Source organism: Scyliorhinus torazame, chromosome 21, assembly GCF_047496885.1.
Source record: "Scyliorhinus torazame isolate Kashiwa2021f chromosome 21, sScyTor2.1, whole genome shotgun sequence".
NCBI classification, from domain to species: Eukaryota; Metazoa; Chordata; class Chondrichthyes; order Carcharhiniformes; family Scyliorhinidae; genus Scyliorhinus; species Scyliorhinus torazame.
This window is the reverse complement of record NC_092727.1, coordinates 122,523,813-122,540,410: the sequence shown is the minus strand read 5'-3', so window position 1 is coordinate 122,540,410 and position 16,598 is coordinate 122,523,813. Positions and strand designations below refer to the sequence as shown.

The 16,598-nt window shown below is 51.0% G+C and overlaps 1 protein-coding gene across 1 annotated transcript in view; it reads left to right on the top strand.

The window, feature by feature from the left end:
- The first annotated feature begins 4,173 nt into the window (after positions 1-4,173).
- The window catches only part of LOC140398596 (alpha-2,8-sialyltransferase 8F-like), a 48,558-nt gene continuing 36,133 nt past the window's right edge, over positions 4,174-16,598 (top strand). Inside the window, exon 1 of the mRNA XM_072487431.1 lies at positions 4,174-4,693. Coding sequence (XP_072343532.1) covers positions 4,590-4,693 — 104 coding nt within the window. The 5' untranslated portion in view covers positions 4,174-4,589. The remainder of the gene's footprint in view (positions 4,694-16,598) is intronic.

The window sequence follows — 16,598 nt, the reverse complement described above, 5'->3', positions numbered from 1 at the left end:
CCTGAGGAATATTCTACGCTGTGTTTAGCAAGCCATCTGATGGAGGCTGGGCCAGCTGGCTCTGTTGGTGCGTTTGTTTGTTTGAATGCTGTCCAGTACCTGACGCTGTCAAAATGCTCAAGAGTTCTAGAATTCCTGGCGAGGGCATCTGAGAACTTAGTGGATGGCAAGCCTAGGAGGGTTTCTCCTTAACCAGTTAAGGAGTGAGAGAAACATTTTGGAGAAGCAAGTAGAGTGATCTGAGTCAAATTAAATCCTACCGCTGAAGGGGTGATAACCAGAGGACATGAATTTAATGTGATTTGCAAAAGGAACCAGAGATGACCTGAGGAAAAGCTGTTTTTTAAATTATTTATACACAGGATGTGTGTTGCTGGCTAGACCAGCATTTATTGGCCATTCCCTAATTGCCCTCGAGAAGCTGGTGATTCCTTCTGGAACCACTGCAGTCCCGGAGCTGTAGGTATATCCACAGTCCTGTTAGAGAGGGAGCTCCAGGATTTTGATCCAGGGACAGTGAAGGAAAGGCAACGTATTCCCAAGTCAGGATGATGTGCGGCTTGGAGAGGAACTTGCAGGTGCCGGAGTTCCCAGTGAGTGACTACACAGCGAGTGATTAGAATTTTGAATGCACTGCTCGCTAGGTTGGTGGGCCGAGGCCCTGGATTGGATTTCAAAGGGGATAAATACTCAAAAGGGGAATTCAGTGCTGGAGAAGTGGACGAACTGGGGCGGCACGGTAGCACAGTGGTTAGCACAGTTGCTTCACAGCTCCAGGGTCCCAGGTTCGATTCCCGGCTTGGGTGACTGTCTGTGCGGAGTCTGCACGTTCGCCCCGTATCTGCGTGGGTTTCCTCCGGGTGCTCCGGTTTCCTCCCACAGTCCAAAGATGTGCAGGTTGGGTGGATTGGCCATGCTAAATTGCCCTTAGTGTCCAAAAAGGTTAGGTGGGGTTACTGGGTTACGGGGATAGGGTGGAGGTGTGGGCTTGGATAGAGTGCTCTTTTCAAGGGCCGATGCAGATCTGATGGGCCGAATGGCCTCCTTCTGCACTGTAAATTCTATGCCTATTTCTAACTGGATCACACTTTGAAAGAGCTGGTGTCGATTCGATGGGCCAAATATCATACTTCTATTTTATGTTTTTTTTAATATATAAATTTAGAGTACCCAATTCATTTTTTCCAATTAAGGGGCAATTTAGTGTGGCCAATCCACCTAGCCAGCACATTTTTGGGTTGTGGGGGCAAAACCCACGCAGACACGGGGAGAATGTGCAAACTCCACACAGACAGTGACCCAGAGCCGGGATTGAACCTGGGACCTCGGCGCCGTGAGGCAGCAGTGCTAACCCACTACGCCACCGCGCTGCCCTTTCTATTCTATGGTTACACATTCTATGAACTACACACATATATATATTTAAAAGCTGGGGTTTTTTAAATTGATGAAGTTGAGTTCTATGCTGTTTGGGGCAAATTGAATTGACGTTGTACTGAGCTGATTTTGAGCAATGTTGGACTGAAAAATAACTAAATATCACCTGCTCCCAGGTTTGGAAGGACGCCCTGTTTTGATTTACTGTAAGCATCAGGGGAATAGGAAGTCCCACCTTCTTCAATGCCATTGGCTCAAACAGGAGAAAATGACACATGAAGGTACCAGCGATTGGCTCAGTAACCTGTCACCGAATCTGACCTTGCATGGGGAAATTAATCCAATAAATATTCCCAAGTCAGGATGATGTGCGGCTTGGAGAGGAACTTGCAGGTGCCGGAGTTCCCAGTGAGTGACTACACAGCGAGTGATTAGAATTGTGAATGCACTGCTCGCTAGGTTGGTGGGCCGAGGCCCTGGATTGGATTTCAAAGGGGATAAATACTCAAAAGGGGAATTCAGTGCTGGAGAAGTGGAAGAACTGGGGCTACATGGTAGCACAGTGGTTAGCACAGTTGCTTCACAGCTCCAGGGTCCCAGGTTCGATTCCCGGCTTGGGTGACTGTCTGTGCGGAGTCTGCACGTTCGCCCCGTATCTGCGTGGGTTTCCTCCGGGTGCTCCGGTTTCCTCCCACAGTCCAAAGATGTGCAGGTTAGATGGATTGGCCATGCTAAATTGCCCTTAGTGTCCAAAAAGGTTAGGTGGGGTTACTGGGTTACGGGGATAGGGTGGAGGTGTGGGCTTGGATAGAGTGCTCTTTTCAAGGGCCGATGCAGATCTGATGGGCCGAATGGCCTCCTTCTGCACTGTAAATTCTATGCCTATTTCTAACTGGATCACACTTTGAAAGAGCTGGTGTCGATTCGATGGGCCAAATATCATACTTCTATTTTATGTTTTTTTTAATATATAAATTTAGAGTACCCAATTCATTTTTTCCAATTAAGGGGCAATTTAGTGTGGCCAATCCACCTAGCCAGCACATTTTTGGGTTGTGGGGGCAAAACCCACGCAGACACGGGGAGAATGTGCAAACTCCACACAGACAGTGACCCAGAGCCGGGATTGAACCTGGGACCTCGGCGCCGTGAGGCAGCAGTGCTAACCCACTACGCCACCGCGCTGCCCTTTCTATTCTATGGTTACACATTCTATGAACTACACACATATATATATTTAAAAGCTGGGGTTTTTTAAATTGATGAAGTTGAGTTCTATGCTGTTTGGGGCAAATTGAATTGACGCTGTACTGAGCTGATTTTGAGCAATGTTGGACTGAAAAATAACTAAATATCACCTGCTCCCAGGTTTGGAAGGACGCCCTGTTTTGATTTACTGTAAGCATCAGGGGAATAGGAAGTCCCACCTTCTTCAATGCCATTGGCTCAAACAGGAGAAAATGACACATGAAGGTACCAGCGATTGGCTCAGTAACCTGTCACCGAATCTGACCTTGCATGGGGAAATTAATCCAATAAATATTCCCAAGTCAGGATGATGTGCGGCTTGGAGAGGAACTTGCAGGTGCCGGAGTTCCCAGTGAGTGACTACACAGCGAGTGATTAGAATTGTGAATGCACTGCTCGCTAGGTTGGTGGGCCGAGGCCCTGGATTGGATTTCAAAGGGGATAAATACTCAAAAGGGGAATTCAGTGCTGGAGAAGTGGAAGAACTGGGGCGGCATGGTAGCACAGTGGTTAGCACAGTTGCTTCACAGCTCCAGGGTCCCAGGTTCGATTCCCGGCTTGGGTGACTGTCTGTGCGGAGTCTGCACGTTCGCCCCGTATCTGCGTGGGTTTCCTCCGGGTGCTCCGGTTTCCTCCCACAGTCCAAAGATGTGCAGGTTGGGTGGATTGGCCATGCTAAATTGCCCTTAGTGTCCAAAAAGGTTAGGTGGGGTTACTGGGTTACGGGGATAGGGTGGAGGTGTGAGCTTGGATAGAGTGCTCTTTTCAAGGGCCGATGCAGATCTGATGGGCCGAATGGCCTCCTTCTGCACTGTAAATTCTATGCCTATTTCTAACTGGATCACACTTTGAAAGAGCAGGTGTCGATTCGATGGGCCAAATATCATACTTCTATTTTATGTTTTTTTTAATATATAAATTTAGAGTACCCAATTCATTTTTTCCAATTAAGGGGCAATTTCGTGTGGCCAATCCACCTAGCCAGCACATTTTTGGGTTGTGGGGGCAGAACCCACGCAGACACGGGGAGAATGTGCAAACTCCACACAGACAGTGACCCAGAGCCGGGATTGAACCTGGGACCTTGGCGCCGTGAGGCAGCAGTGTTAACCCACTACGCCACCGCACTGCCCTTTCTATTCTATGGTTACACATTCTATGAACTACACACATATATATATTTAAAAGCTGGGGTTTTTTAAATTGATGAAGTTGAGTTCTATGCTGTTTGGGGCAAATTGAATTGACGCTGTACTGAGCTGATTTTGAGCAATGTTGGACTGAAAAATAACTAAATATCACCTGCTCCCAGGTTTGGAAGGACGCCCTGTTTTGATTTACTGTAAGCATCAGGGGAATAGGAAGTCCCACCTTCTTCAATGCCATTGGCTCAAACAGGAGAAAATGACACATGAAGGTGCCAGCGATTGGCTCAGTAACCTGTCACCGAATCTGACCTTGCATGGGGAAATTAATCCAATAAATAATCCCTCTGTGGGTTCAGTTCTGAGATTTCTGTCGTTGCCTTGGAAAGGGGTGGTGTGGGTGGGTGGGGTGGCAAATTGATTTCCTCCATTTCTGCTGCAATGTAGCAATCTCTGCCTCCCCAGCTCACCGTGAACTGTATCTTTAAATAGCTGCAGCCAAACGCGCGGTGATGATGATGTGCTGAGGAAGAGGTCGGCGTGGAAAGGGGAGCCACTGGCTGATCCCATGATAGGACATTCTTGTCGGACACGACGCCAGCTGCAGATTCGAGGAGGAAACAGCAGAGAGAGGAAAAAAAAAGAGTGGCGAGGAGCCAAGATGCACCAGCAATTGGAAGAGAGAAGGGACCCAGGTCCCAGACTCAGGGACTCGCGTTTTCTGACCTTATGTGTGAACCACTGATGTATGTGCCTTCTATTGAAAGCGAGAAAGCGTTTTAATTCGCCTGCTGCACTCGAGTCGCTGTCTCTATTGCTATGGCCTTTTCCAGATTTAGGATAATTCTGTTGTCCAGTTTTTTCATTTGCCTTTTCCTGTGTGTGGTGCTGGTGGTGAATTTTGAAGAGCCACTCAATTACAGGTATGTAATTACGTATTTTTAAAAAAACAATCCTGTTGGCCGCGTGAATAATGGGTCAGTTTCCAATGGGGATTCTATCTGGTATTGCATTGTCACTGACTGCAGTAGCGCTGGCTAAGTTTTGTTTTTTTGGGGTGGGGGTGGGAGCTTTCTCTGTACACAGGGGCAATGGTGCAGGTAATCTGTGCACTGGGAGGTTGCAGTTGGGGTTTGCATTTGAGGATAGCTCCGACCACACCCCCCCCCCCCCCCCTTCCCCAAACACACACACATACCCTCCCCTGAATGTCGAACTGTTTAGAAAGTTTTAGGTTTGAAAGCACACACCCGTGCGCTGTTCTCTCCTGTTCGCTGACAGCCAAAATAAACCCCCCCCCTCCCCACAACCCCACCTTACACCCTCTCTTTATATTGTGCAGAGTTTTGAATGACCATTTCTCATTTTTAAAGAAAGTGGCTTGTTCAAGCGGACTGTGGAGACTATCGCATTTCTTACTCAGAGGAGCTGCAGGAGAGAGTGTCATGTGGATGCTGTGACCAGTTTCTGACCTTGACCGTACCATCAGGGGGTAGGAGAGAGCCTCAGGCCGGGCAATCTCCACCGCGATCAGAGACACTTTTGGGTGAGATACCTCCCGGGGAACCTTCGAGTGCGCGTCCAAAAAACTGGGTTCCTGGGCAGCATCGTGGGAGATCTGGCAATAGGACAGCTGATATTTGAGGGAGGCCCTGTTATTTCGGGGTGGGAGATCTAAAGACGAGGAGAAGATTAAGAGTGTTTTTTGTTTCCTGAAAGGACAGCTCAGTAAAAGTCATCTTAAGAGCGATAGTTGCCCATCCACCCACCCCCAGCCACGAAGCTCGCCTCTCGATTGACTGCAGTGTTGCAAATGTCAATGTGTGTTCGCTGATAACATGTTTCCAAAAATATAGTTGGGTTCTGGTTAATAACATGCCACCATGACCGTACTGGGCAAGCCAGTACTTTGTGTTGGATACTTTGCTGGCCAACCCTTCACTAGGGAAAATTAATGTTTGCATGTGTGATGCACTATCAATTATGACAGACGAGAGTAGAGAGTAATCGAGGCTTTATTACACAGAGATGTGTGGCCTCCTACAGCTGCTGCCGAAATGGCTGCAGTTCGCACGCACATTTATACTCCACCTACTGGACGGAGCCAGCAGGCAGGGATCTACCCCCGTACCTGTAGTACAGGGGCCTTACCATAATACCCTCATATGCAGTGCAGTATATACAATATAATACAACAGTGGTGACGACCACATTCACCCCCTGTTAGAAAATGAGTCCAGTGGGGGTGGTGGAAAACTATTTACATACAGGTTGTCATTAAAATTTCACAGCAGGTTACAAATTTAGACGGTCGGGCGCCTTGATCCGTCTTTGAGAGCGCCGCAGTGCTGGTGGCGAGTCAGGCGTCGGCTCGGTCGTCGATGACTCCGGGAGCGTGTCGACGTCCTCTTCATCCCCGGGTGGGACCAAGGGAAGGACGGATTGTCCTGGAGCGGGGGCTGTGGTGGGGTGCGCTGGGGGAAGGGAGGGTGGCGCTGGGGCAGAGTGGGGGGTGTGTGTGTGGGGACCCAGCTGGTGCCAGGTCCCTGAGGGAGATTGTATCTTGGCGGCTGTCGGGGTACGCTACGTAGGTGTACTGCGGGTTTGCATGGAATAGCTGTACCCTCTCAACCAACGGGTCTGCCTTGTGGAGTCCCACGTGCTTGCGGAGGAGAATGGGTCCTGGAGCTGCCAGCCACGTTGGGAGCGAAACTCCAGAGGTGGGCTTCCTGGGCAAGGCAGAGAGACGTTCATGCGGGTTTCGTTAGTCGCCGTGCACAGGAGCGACCGAATGGAGTGAAGTGCGTCGGGGAGGACCTCCTGCCACGGGAGGCCGGGAGATTTCTGGACCGTAGGGCCAGCTGGATGGCCTTCCAGACCGTCCCATTCTCCCGCTCCACCTGCCCGTTTCCCCGGGGGTTGTAGCTGGTCGTCCTACTCGAGGCAATGCCCCTGTTGAGCAGGTACTGGCGCAGCTCGTCACTCATAAATGAGGATCCCCAGTCGCTGTGGACGTAGGCGGGGAAACCAAACAGATCGAAGGTGGTGTTGAGGGCTTTGCTGACGGTGGCAGTCGTCAAATAATTAATTTGATCAGGGGCAGCACGGTAGCATTGTGGATAGCACAATTGCTTCACAGCTCCAGGGTCCCAGGTTCGATTCCGGCTTGGGTCACTGTCTGTGTGGAGTCTGCACATCCTCCCCGTGTGTGCGTGGGTTTCCTCCGGGTGCTCCGGTTTCCTCCCACAGTCCAAAGATGTGCAGGTTAGGTGGATTGGCCATGATAAATTGCCCTTAGTGTCCAAAATTGCCCTTGGTGTTGGGTTCGGTTACTGGGTTATGGGGATCGGGTGAAGGTGTTGACCTTGGGTAGGGTGCTCTTTCCAAGAGCCGGTGCAGTCTCGATGGGCCGAATGGCCTCCTTCTGCACTGTAAATTCTATGTTAATATCGGGGCATGGGATGAGGAAGGGGAATCTGGAATATTTGTCGACCACATTGAGAAAATACGTGTTGCGGTCGGTGGAGGGGAGGGGCCCTTTGAAGTCCACGCTGGCGCGCACGGTCTGGTCGGTAGAAGTGCGGTTTACACTCCGCGCAAACCTGGCAGTCTCTGGTGACAGCCCTGACTTCCTCGATGGAGTAAGGCAGATTGCGGGCCTTAATGAAGTGATAAAAGCGGGTGACCCCTGGATGACAGAGGTCGTCGTGCAGGGTCCAGAGTCGGTCCACGTGCGCTGGCGCATGTACCTCGGGACAGGGCATCGGGGGGCTCGGTGAGCTTACCGGAGCGATACAAAATCTCGTAATTAAAGGTGGAGAACTCTATCCTCCACCCCAAGATCTTATCGTTTTTGATCTTACCCTGCTGTGTGTTAAACATGAAGGCAACCGACCGTTCGTCAGTGAGGAGAGTGAATCTCCTGCCGGCCAGGTAATGCCTCCAGTGCCGCACAGCTTCAACGATAGCTTGGGCCTCCTTTTCGATGGAGGAGTGCCGAATTTCGGAGGAATGGAGGGTGCGGGAAAAGAATACCACGGGCCTGCCTGCCTGGTTCAGGGTGGCGGCCAGATCGACGTCTGATGCATCGCTCTCGACTTGGAAGAGGAGCGTCTCGTCGACCGCGTGCATCGCGGCCTTGGCGATGTCGGCCTGGATATGGTTGAAGGCCTGGTGAGCCTCAGCCGTCAGTGGGAAACCGGTGGAGTGGATGAATGGGCGGGCCTTGTCCGCATAGTTAGGGACCCACTGGGCGTGGTACGAAAAGAACCCCAGGCATCTTTTGAGTGCCTTGGGGCAGTGGGGAAGGGGGAGATCCATGAGGGGGCGCATGCGATCGAGGTCGGGCCCTAAAACTCCGTTCAGAACCACATAGCCGAGGATGGCTAATCGGTTCGTGCTGAACACACTTCTCCTTCTTTTAGGTTAGATTGAGGAGTTTAGCGGTGTGGAGAAATTTGGAAAGGTTAGCGTTGGTCCTGCTGGTCGTGGCCACAGATGGTGACGCTATCCAGGTATGGGAAAGTGGCCCGCAGTCCGTACCGGTCAACCAGTCGGTCCATCTCCCGTTGGAAGACCGAGACCCCGTTAGTGACGCCAAAGGGAACCCTAAGGAAGTGGTAAAGGCGGCCGTCCGCTTCAAACACGGTGTACGGGCGGTCCGCCTTGCGAATGGGGAGCTGGTGGTAGGCAGATTTCAGGTCCACCGTCGAGAAGACCCAATACTGTGCAATCTGATTGACCATATCAGATATGTGTGGGAGGGGGTACGCGTCGAGCTGCGTGTACCAATTGATGGTCTGACTGTAGTCAACGACCATCCTGTTTTTCTCCCCAGTTTTCACCACTACCACTTGGGCTCTCCAGGGGCTGTTGCTGGCCTCGATAATACCTTCCCGCAGCAGCTGCTGGACCTCAGACCTGATGAAGGCCTTGTCCTGGGCACTGTACCGTCTGCTCCTGGTGGCGACGGGTTTGCAATCCCGGGTGAGGTTCGCAAACAGGGAAGGTGGGTCGACCTTAAGGGTCGTGAGGCCGCATACAGTAATGGGTGGTAGGGGCCCGCCAAATTTCAGAGTTAGGCTCTGGAGGTTGCACTGGAAGTCCAGGCCGAGTAGCAAGGCAGCGCAGAGGTTTGGGAGGACGTAGAGCCGGAAGTCGCTGAACTCTACGCCCTGGATGGTGAGGGTGGCAATGCAGTACCCCCAGATCGCCACGGAGTGGGATCCGGTGACCAGGGAGATTCTTTGGTTAGCGGGGTGTACCGCGAGGGTGCAGCGCCTTACCGTGCCGGGGTGGATGAAGCTCTCAGTGCTCCCGGAGCTCAGAAGGCAGGATATCTCATGCCCGTCGACCTTCACCTTTGTCGACGCAGTCGCGAGGTTGTGCGGTCGGGACTGGTCGTTCGTGACGGAGGCGAGACGCGGCTGGTCGTCGGCGGTTGCAGGCGATGATCGGCCCGATAAGGTGCCCGACGGGCAGGGGTCCTGAGGCGGGGAAGATGGCGGCGCCCATTGGTTGTGAGGCAAGTAAGATGTCAGCGCCCACGGGCCGCCCGTGTTGTGAGGGGGGCAAGGTGGCGGCGCCCACGGGCCACAAGTGGTCTGAGGTGAGGAAGATGGCGGCGCCCACTGGCTGCACGCAGTGGGTGCAGGGACAATAACGGCGATTGAGGGGGCCTGGCGCACTGCAGTGAAATGTCCTTTCTTGCCGCAGGCCTTGCAGAGCGTGCTCCGCGCCAGGCAGCGCTGCCGGGGGTGTTTTGTCTGTCTGCAGAAGTAGCACTTGGGTCCCCTGGGGTTGGTTGGCTGTCACGCGGCGCAGGTGTGGGGTTGGCTGAGGGCGGTCGATGATGGGGTCCACAATGGGATGGCCGCTGGCGGGGTCCACGATGCCCAGGAGGGGTGGGCCGTGCGGTCGGGGGCATACGTCTGTACGTTGCGTGAGGCGACTGTGGGCGAGAGCGCTAGTTTCTTGGTTGCCGCGAGGTCAAGCGTAGCCCCTTCTAAGAGGCACTGGCGGATGTAGGCCGACCCTATGCCCGTAATGAACGCGTCTTTCATTAGCAGGTTAGAATGTTTAGCGGCCGAAACGGCCTGGCAATCACAGTCTCTCACCAGGGCGAGCAGGGCGCGCCAGAAATCTTCCACAGACTGACTGGGAAGTTGGTGCTGCATGGATAGGAGGTGCCTGGCGTAGATCTTGTTGGTCTGCTGAGCGTAGTTCTCCTTCAGTAGCGCCATGGCCTCTGCATAGGTAGGCGCGTCCTGGATGAGGGGAAAGACATCGGAGCTCAGCCGCGTGTACAGAATCTAGAGTTTCTGTGCTTCTGGGATTGGGTCTATCGCAAATCCGATGTATGCTTCAAAGCAAGCTAGCCATAGCCAGTGTGCAATGTCCTTTTTGGTGTTGTTCAATAACTCAATACACCAGTTAGTGAGATTCAAATCAAAACACATTTATTATACACAGTCAATCACTAGTCATGCATAAAACTCTACTTACTAGACTATCTCTAACACTAAAAGGCCTATACTTAGCTTTGGAACTGGCCCACCAGGTCAGGGGAACAAATGGCCTTTCGTTCGATTCTGAGTCTGCAGGATTCAAAGCTGGTATGGCCTGTCTTGTAGCGTGCGTTGACTGGAGACTTACTTGGTTGATGCAGCGGCTAGGCAGGTCACTGTCAAGGGTTGTTTCGAGCTGCTGAGTGACCCTGCCAAGAAGGACAAATTGAACTTGGGGACTCTACTTTATAGTCCCCAGGGGCTTCGCACCCTTTTGGGCAGACCCCGTACCTGGTTCCAAGTGATTGGACTGCGTTCTGATCACTTGGAGCGATTTCTCCAAAACTGGAGCTGTTCCCTGATCGCTGGGCGGTTCCTAAGTGTCCGTTGGCCTTCCTTTGTCTTGGCTCCTGCTGGCGCCGAGGAGTCTGGCTTGGCCTTGTTTACCATAAATGTTTCCAACTGTTCCCGGGGATCGCTCATTAATATGCAGATGGTTGTTAGTTTCAGTGCTGTCTGGGTTTCTGCAAGTTCTAATACACAAGAAACTTTGCACCTGCTTGTTTTTCCTGGCTTGAATTTCCCTGCATTCTTTGCGGATCTCCATTTTAAGTCGGGAAGTGGCCAACCCAGCTGGCTACAGCACCCCTCTCTCCCGTTCACATGGTCTATCATGGACAATTTCCTTCCCTTTCTTCACCTCTCTGTCTCCTTTCTGAGGATAGACTGTCAATCTATATTCATATCAAGCTCGCCAACTCCCACAGCTATACCTGCTCATACCCACCCCCTCTAAAAACTCTATTCCGTTCACCTGGTTTCTCCACCTCCGTCGCATCTGTCCTGCTGATGCTACCTTTCGCAACGGCACTTCTGACGCCTTCCTTTTTACAGAACTGAGGTTTCCCTACCCCCACTATGGTTGACAGGGCCTCAACTGTGTTCAACCCATCTCCCCCACCTCTGCCCTCACCCCTTCCCCTTCCATCCCAGAACCATGTATGGATCCTCCTCATTCTCGCTTTGCACCCCACCTACCTCCAAATTCAAAGGATCATCCTCCACCATTTCTGCAAACTCCGGTGGCACAGTGGTTAGCACTACTGCCTCACAGCACCAGGGACCCGGGTTCAATTCCAGCCTCGGGTCACTGTCTGTGCGGAGTCTGCATGTTCTCCCCGTGTCTGCTTGGGTTTCCTCCGGGTGCTCCGGTTTCCTCCCACAGTCCAAAGATGTGCAAGTTAGGTGGATTGGCCATGTTAATTTGTCTAAAAGATTAGGTGGGGTTACTGGGTTATGGGCATAGGGTAGGGAGGGGCAGTGCAGACATGATGGGCTGAATGGCCCCCTTCTGCACAGTAGTGGGAGGGGATGTACACAGACTGGAATGGGAAAGGGTGGGGTGAGGGAGCAGTGTCACTGTGGCACGAGCAATGGGTTCTCAGAGGCTCATGAAGTGAGAGGGGGTGGATGGGCTTGGTGGGAAGGGAGGCACTGTCTTTTTCAGTGAAGAGGCAATAGGGGAACTCATTGAGAGTCAGAGTCCTCAGGCCAGCGGGGTTTAGAGTCAGAGAGTACAGACTCACAGTCAAGAGTGGGAGAGTGCAGACATGGGTTCCGCCAGCCTTGCGAGAGGGTATTATAGATGGTACACATGTACTCCTACTCCAGGGAGGGGCAATTGAGGTAATATGCAGTGTGGCTCACAGTCCATGCAAGTTGGCTTGCTTTACTCTGTACTGGTCAGCAGATGGGATGGGAATGGTTATGGGAGACATCTGCAATCTGCATTTGGGGAAAACAAGATAAAGGTGTGGGGGTATGCGAAGCTTTCTTGGGGGATGGGGGATGCGGTCCTCCTGTGGGTGACCGTGCACACAGCCTTTAGCTCAGTGTTCTGCAAACGTTTTTTCGGGGACCCATTTTTACCAACCGGCCAACCTTCGGGACCCACGCCGGCCGATTTTATTCATTTTATTTTAATTTTTTTTATAAGTTTGGGGGGGGGGTTATTTGATAAAACTTTACAGGAAAAAAATGCAGAACTTTGGACAGATGGAGACTCCATACTTTCCGACACCGGAAGGCTTCACTTTCATCCAACAGGTTCCACTGGAGGAGCGTGTCCGAGGGCCAAAGGGACCCAAAGCCATTTCCTCCATTTTTGTCAGCAGCAAACAAGGGAAGAGAAAATGGTGGGTCGCGCAGTTCGGCCAGCGTGGGTCGCGAAGGTCGGCCCGCGTGGGTCGCGAAGGTCGGCCGGGTTGGGTCCCAAAGGTTGGCCGGTTGGTAAAAATGGGTCACCAGAAAAAAGGTTTGAAGAACACTGGTTTAATTGACCTTTCACAACTTGATACGGCAGGCCTGCAGAGCTTGGCCTGATCCATTGGTTTCCATTGGGATCGCTTAGCTCTGTCTATTACTTGCTAATTTCTCTGTTTATCATGCAAATAGTTCTGTGTTGTAGCTTCACCAGGTGGACACCTCATTTTTCAGTATGCCTGATGCTACTTCTGGCATGCCCTCCTGCCCTCTTCATTGAACCGTGGTTGATCCCCTGGCTTGGTGGTAATGGTAGAGTGGGGGATATGCCAGGCCATGAGATTGCAGATTGTGGTTGAGTACAATGCTGCTGATGGCCCACAACCCCTCATGGTTGGTCAATCCTGAGTTGATGGACCTGTTAGAAATCTATCCCATTTAGCACGGTGGCAGTGCCACTCAACACGATGGAGGGTAGCCTCAATGTGAAGTTTGTCTCTTCACAAACTATGCGGTAGTCACTCCTACTGACACAGTCATGGACAGATGTTGCTGTGGAAGGCAGGTTCGTGAGGATGAGGTCAAGTATGTTTTTCCCTCTTGAGTCCCTCACCGACTACTACAGGCCCAGTCTAGCAGCTGCCCTTCAGGTCTCAGCCAGCTCCGTGTGCATTGGTCAAGCGATCTCGGTGATGGATATTGAAGTCCCCATCCAGAGTGTGTTCTGCACCCTTGCCACCCTCAGTGCTTCCTCCAAGCGGTGTTCAACGTGAAGCAGTATTGATTCATCAGCTGAGGAGGGAATCATACATCGTAATCAGCAAAAGGTTATTCTGAGGTAGTTTTCTGAAAAACTAACTTCTCTTGTGCTGATTTTATATTAAATCAAATGTTTATTAAAATAAGGAAATTTAAAAACATTACACTTAAACACAAAAATTGCTTCAGAAAGTTAGTAGTACTTTAAAACAGTTCCAAAAAATCTTAGCTTAAACTACACTCGGAGCTAACCTTTCTTTTTCAGATGCCAACAGTCCTTATTGATTTTTAAATCTATAACATCCCAGTAACTTTACCACACAATGCCCTGTTGCTCTTGGTGCTCTCTCAGGATGACAGCAAACTGGTTCTCCAGGTCAGGACTTGCCCATGCTGTGTATTTTAGCTATTACCAGCCACCACGCTTGGAGATATTATCAGCTTCTCCACTGTCTTCTGGGAGACCTGACCATCTATCACACTGTCTTCTGGGAGAATTAAGCAGCATCCCCCACACATAGGCTGCAGTGTTTTCTTAAACATGTTCCTTCCACCAGCTGCCGTAGTGGGATTTGAACCCATGTCCCCAGACCCTGAGCCTGGGCCTCAGGATTACTAGTCCAGTGACGTGACCACTATTCCATCATCTCCCCTTATCAGTCTCTATAGCAGAAAGAATTTGAACAGAATTACTTAAGACTGTAGCCTAAACATTACTGCTGGCAAAGTCAATGGATGATGGGTGATACAACAGGTTCGCATACCAACCTTTTATCCTCCGATCTGGGCTCCAATCCAACTAATACTGATGTCAGGATGGTTACCATATGTTACTTGAGTCCTGTGTGGAATAATAATAATCATAATCTTTATTAGTGTCACAAGTAGGCTCACATTAACACTGCAATGAAGTTACTGTGAAATTCCCCTAGTCGCCACACTCCGGTGCCTGTTCCGGTACACGGAGGGAGAATTCAGAATGTCCAATTCACCTAACAAGCGCGTCTTTTGGGACATGTGGGAGGAAACCGGAGCGCCCGGAGGAAACCCACGCAGACAGGGAGAATATACAGACTCCGCACAGACAGTGACCCAAGCCGGGAATTGAACCTGGGACCCTGGCGCTGTGAAGCAACAGTGCTAACCACTGTGCTCTAGCATTTAAATGTAGGCACGTACTGATACAAGACATCTCAGTTGTGCCAATGTAATTTGGAAAACACCATTGGAATAGGAGGAAATCAGAAGGCACGGTGGCTCAGTGGTTAGCACTGCTGCCTCACAGCGCCTGGGACCCTGGTTCAATTCTGGCCTTGTTTGTGTGGAGTTTGTACGTCCTCACTGTGCCTGCCTGGGTTTCCTCTGAGTGCTCCGGTTTCCTCCCAGTGCGAAGATGCGCAGGTTAAGTTACAGGTTATGGGTAATGGGCGGGTTGGACATGTGTAGAGTACACATTCAAATGGATAGTGCAGACTCAATGGGCCAAATGGCCTCCTTCTGCACCATAGGGATTCTACGATTATATAAAATCACAATGATGAAATAGCACGGTGCTAATGTTGGGGGTTAATGAATTCGAGGCATTTGTATCCAAGTGCTACAGCCTGAAAGTGCTTCTGGAAAAATGTTCAGGTCGTCTTTAACTGATTTCCCTTAGTTAGATATAAATAAACTCACATAGATTGCACAAAAAACACAAAATCCAGGACTTTCTGTTCTTCACACAATCACAGGTGACTGGCAAAAGACATAAAATGGCATATTAACTCTGTCTTTCAAACTAGAAGGTGTTCTAACATTGGAGTGTGGTTCAGGTAACTGGCTTAAAGTGTGGCCTGAGGGAGAGGTTTTGCGCAGGATTTTGGTGAATGAGTGGTTTTGGAAGAATGTCCACCGGCTGGGGTTACAACGCCTGAAACGTCTGCAGCCAGAGGTGGGGGAGTGGCCAATTTTAGTTTCTCCAATTGCACAAATTCCGTGAAGTCGGACAGCCAGTCCCCAGCCATGGGTGGCGCTGCTGAGCAGGAGTCTCTGGTGGACGATCGGGGGGGGGGGGGGGGGGGGGGGGGGGGGGGGTAAAGGCTAGTATCTGCCCCTCTCACCATAAAGAGTTCTGGCTGTTCCAACATCCCAAAGACAGCCACCAGCGGGCATGGCTCCACCCTCACCGCCCCGCCCCCAAACCCGGGACAAGTTTGGGGCAAGACCAGAACATGTGGGTGTGGTTGGCCGGGCCTCCCTGACACCATTAACATTTGTCTTGCACCTCAGGGAAGAACCTGCTCATGCGTGTACTGGTCAAGTGCTCTACCTTTAGCTTCGTTAGAATCATAGAATTTACTGTGCAGAAGGAGGCCATTCGGCCCATCGAGTCTGCACCGGCCCTTCAAAACAGCACCCCATTTAAGCCCAACACCTCTAACCTCTCCCCATAACCCAGTAACCCCCACCAACCTTTTTTGGACACTAAGGGCAATTTTGGACACTAAGGGCAATTTATCATGGCCGATCCACCTAACCTGCACATCTTTGGACTGTGGGAGGAAACCGGAGCACCCGGAGGAAACCCACACACACACGGGGAGAATGTTCAGACTCCGCACAGACAGTGACGCAAACCGGGAATCGAACTGGGACCTTGGAGCTGTGAAAATAAATATTTTTTTTGAGTTTTCATATTTTGTATCTAACAGTTTACAAAACAATGATAAACCAAAACATGTGTTCACAACAGAGGAGCATCTGAACAACAAGTGTGGCTGTGACCCCCACCCCCCTTTAACAGGTGTACTTACATATTTGACATTCTCCAATATGGCCAAGAGATGTAGTTACAGACACTTATGTACAGTTTGGTTCGGGCCTTAGCTTGCCTACGAGCCGGTCTTCTGTGGCTTTTGCCCCTCCTGCTTGTCCCTCGTGTTCCACTTGTGCTTGTTCCCCCTCCCCCCTACTTCCTTCTCCTCTCTGTGCCATGTATAGTACTATGCCTCCGCCCCCCCCCCCAACTTTATTGGTTACTGGCTTTATTGAAACCTGTTTGGAAAATAACAAACATGACACCACGGTTTAAAAAAGGAGGTAGGCAGAAAGCGGGTAATTATAGCTTAACTTCGGTAGCAGGGAAGATGCTGGAATCTATCATCAAGGAAGAAATAGCGAGGCATCTGGATGGAAATTGTCCCATTGGACAGACGCAGCATGGGTTCATAAAGGGCAGGTCGTGCCTAACTAATTTAGTGGAATTTTTTGAGGACATTATCAGTGCGGTAGATAACAGGGAGCCAATGGATGTGGTATA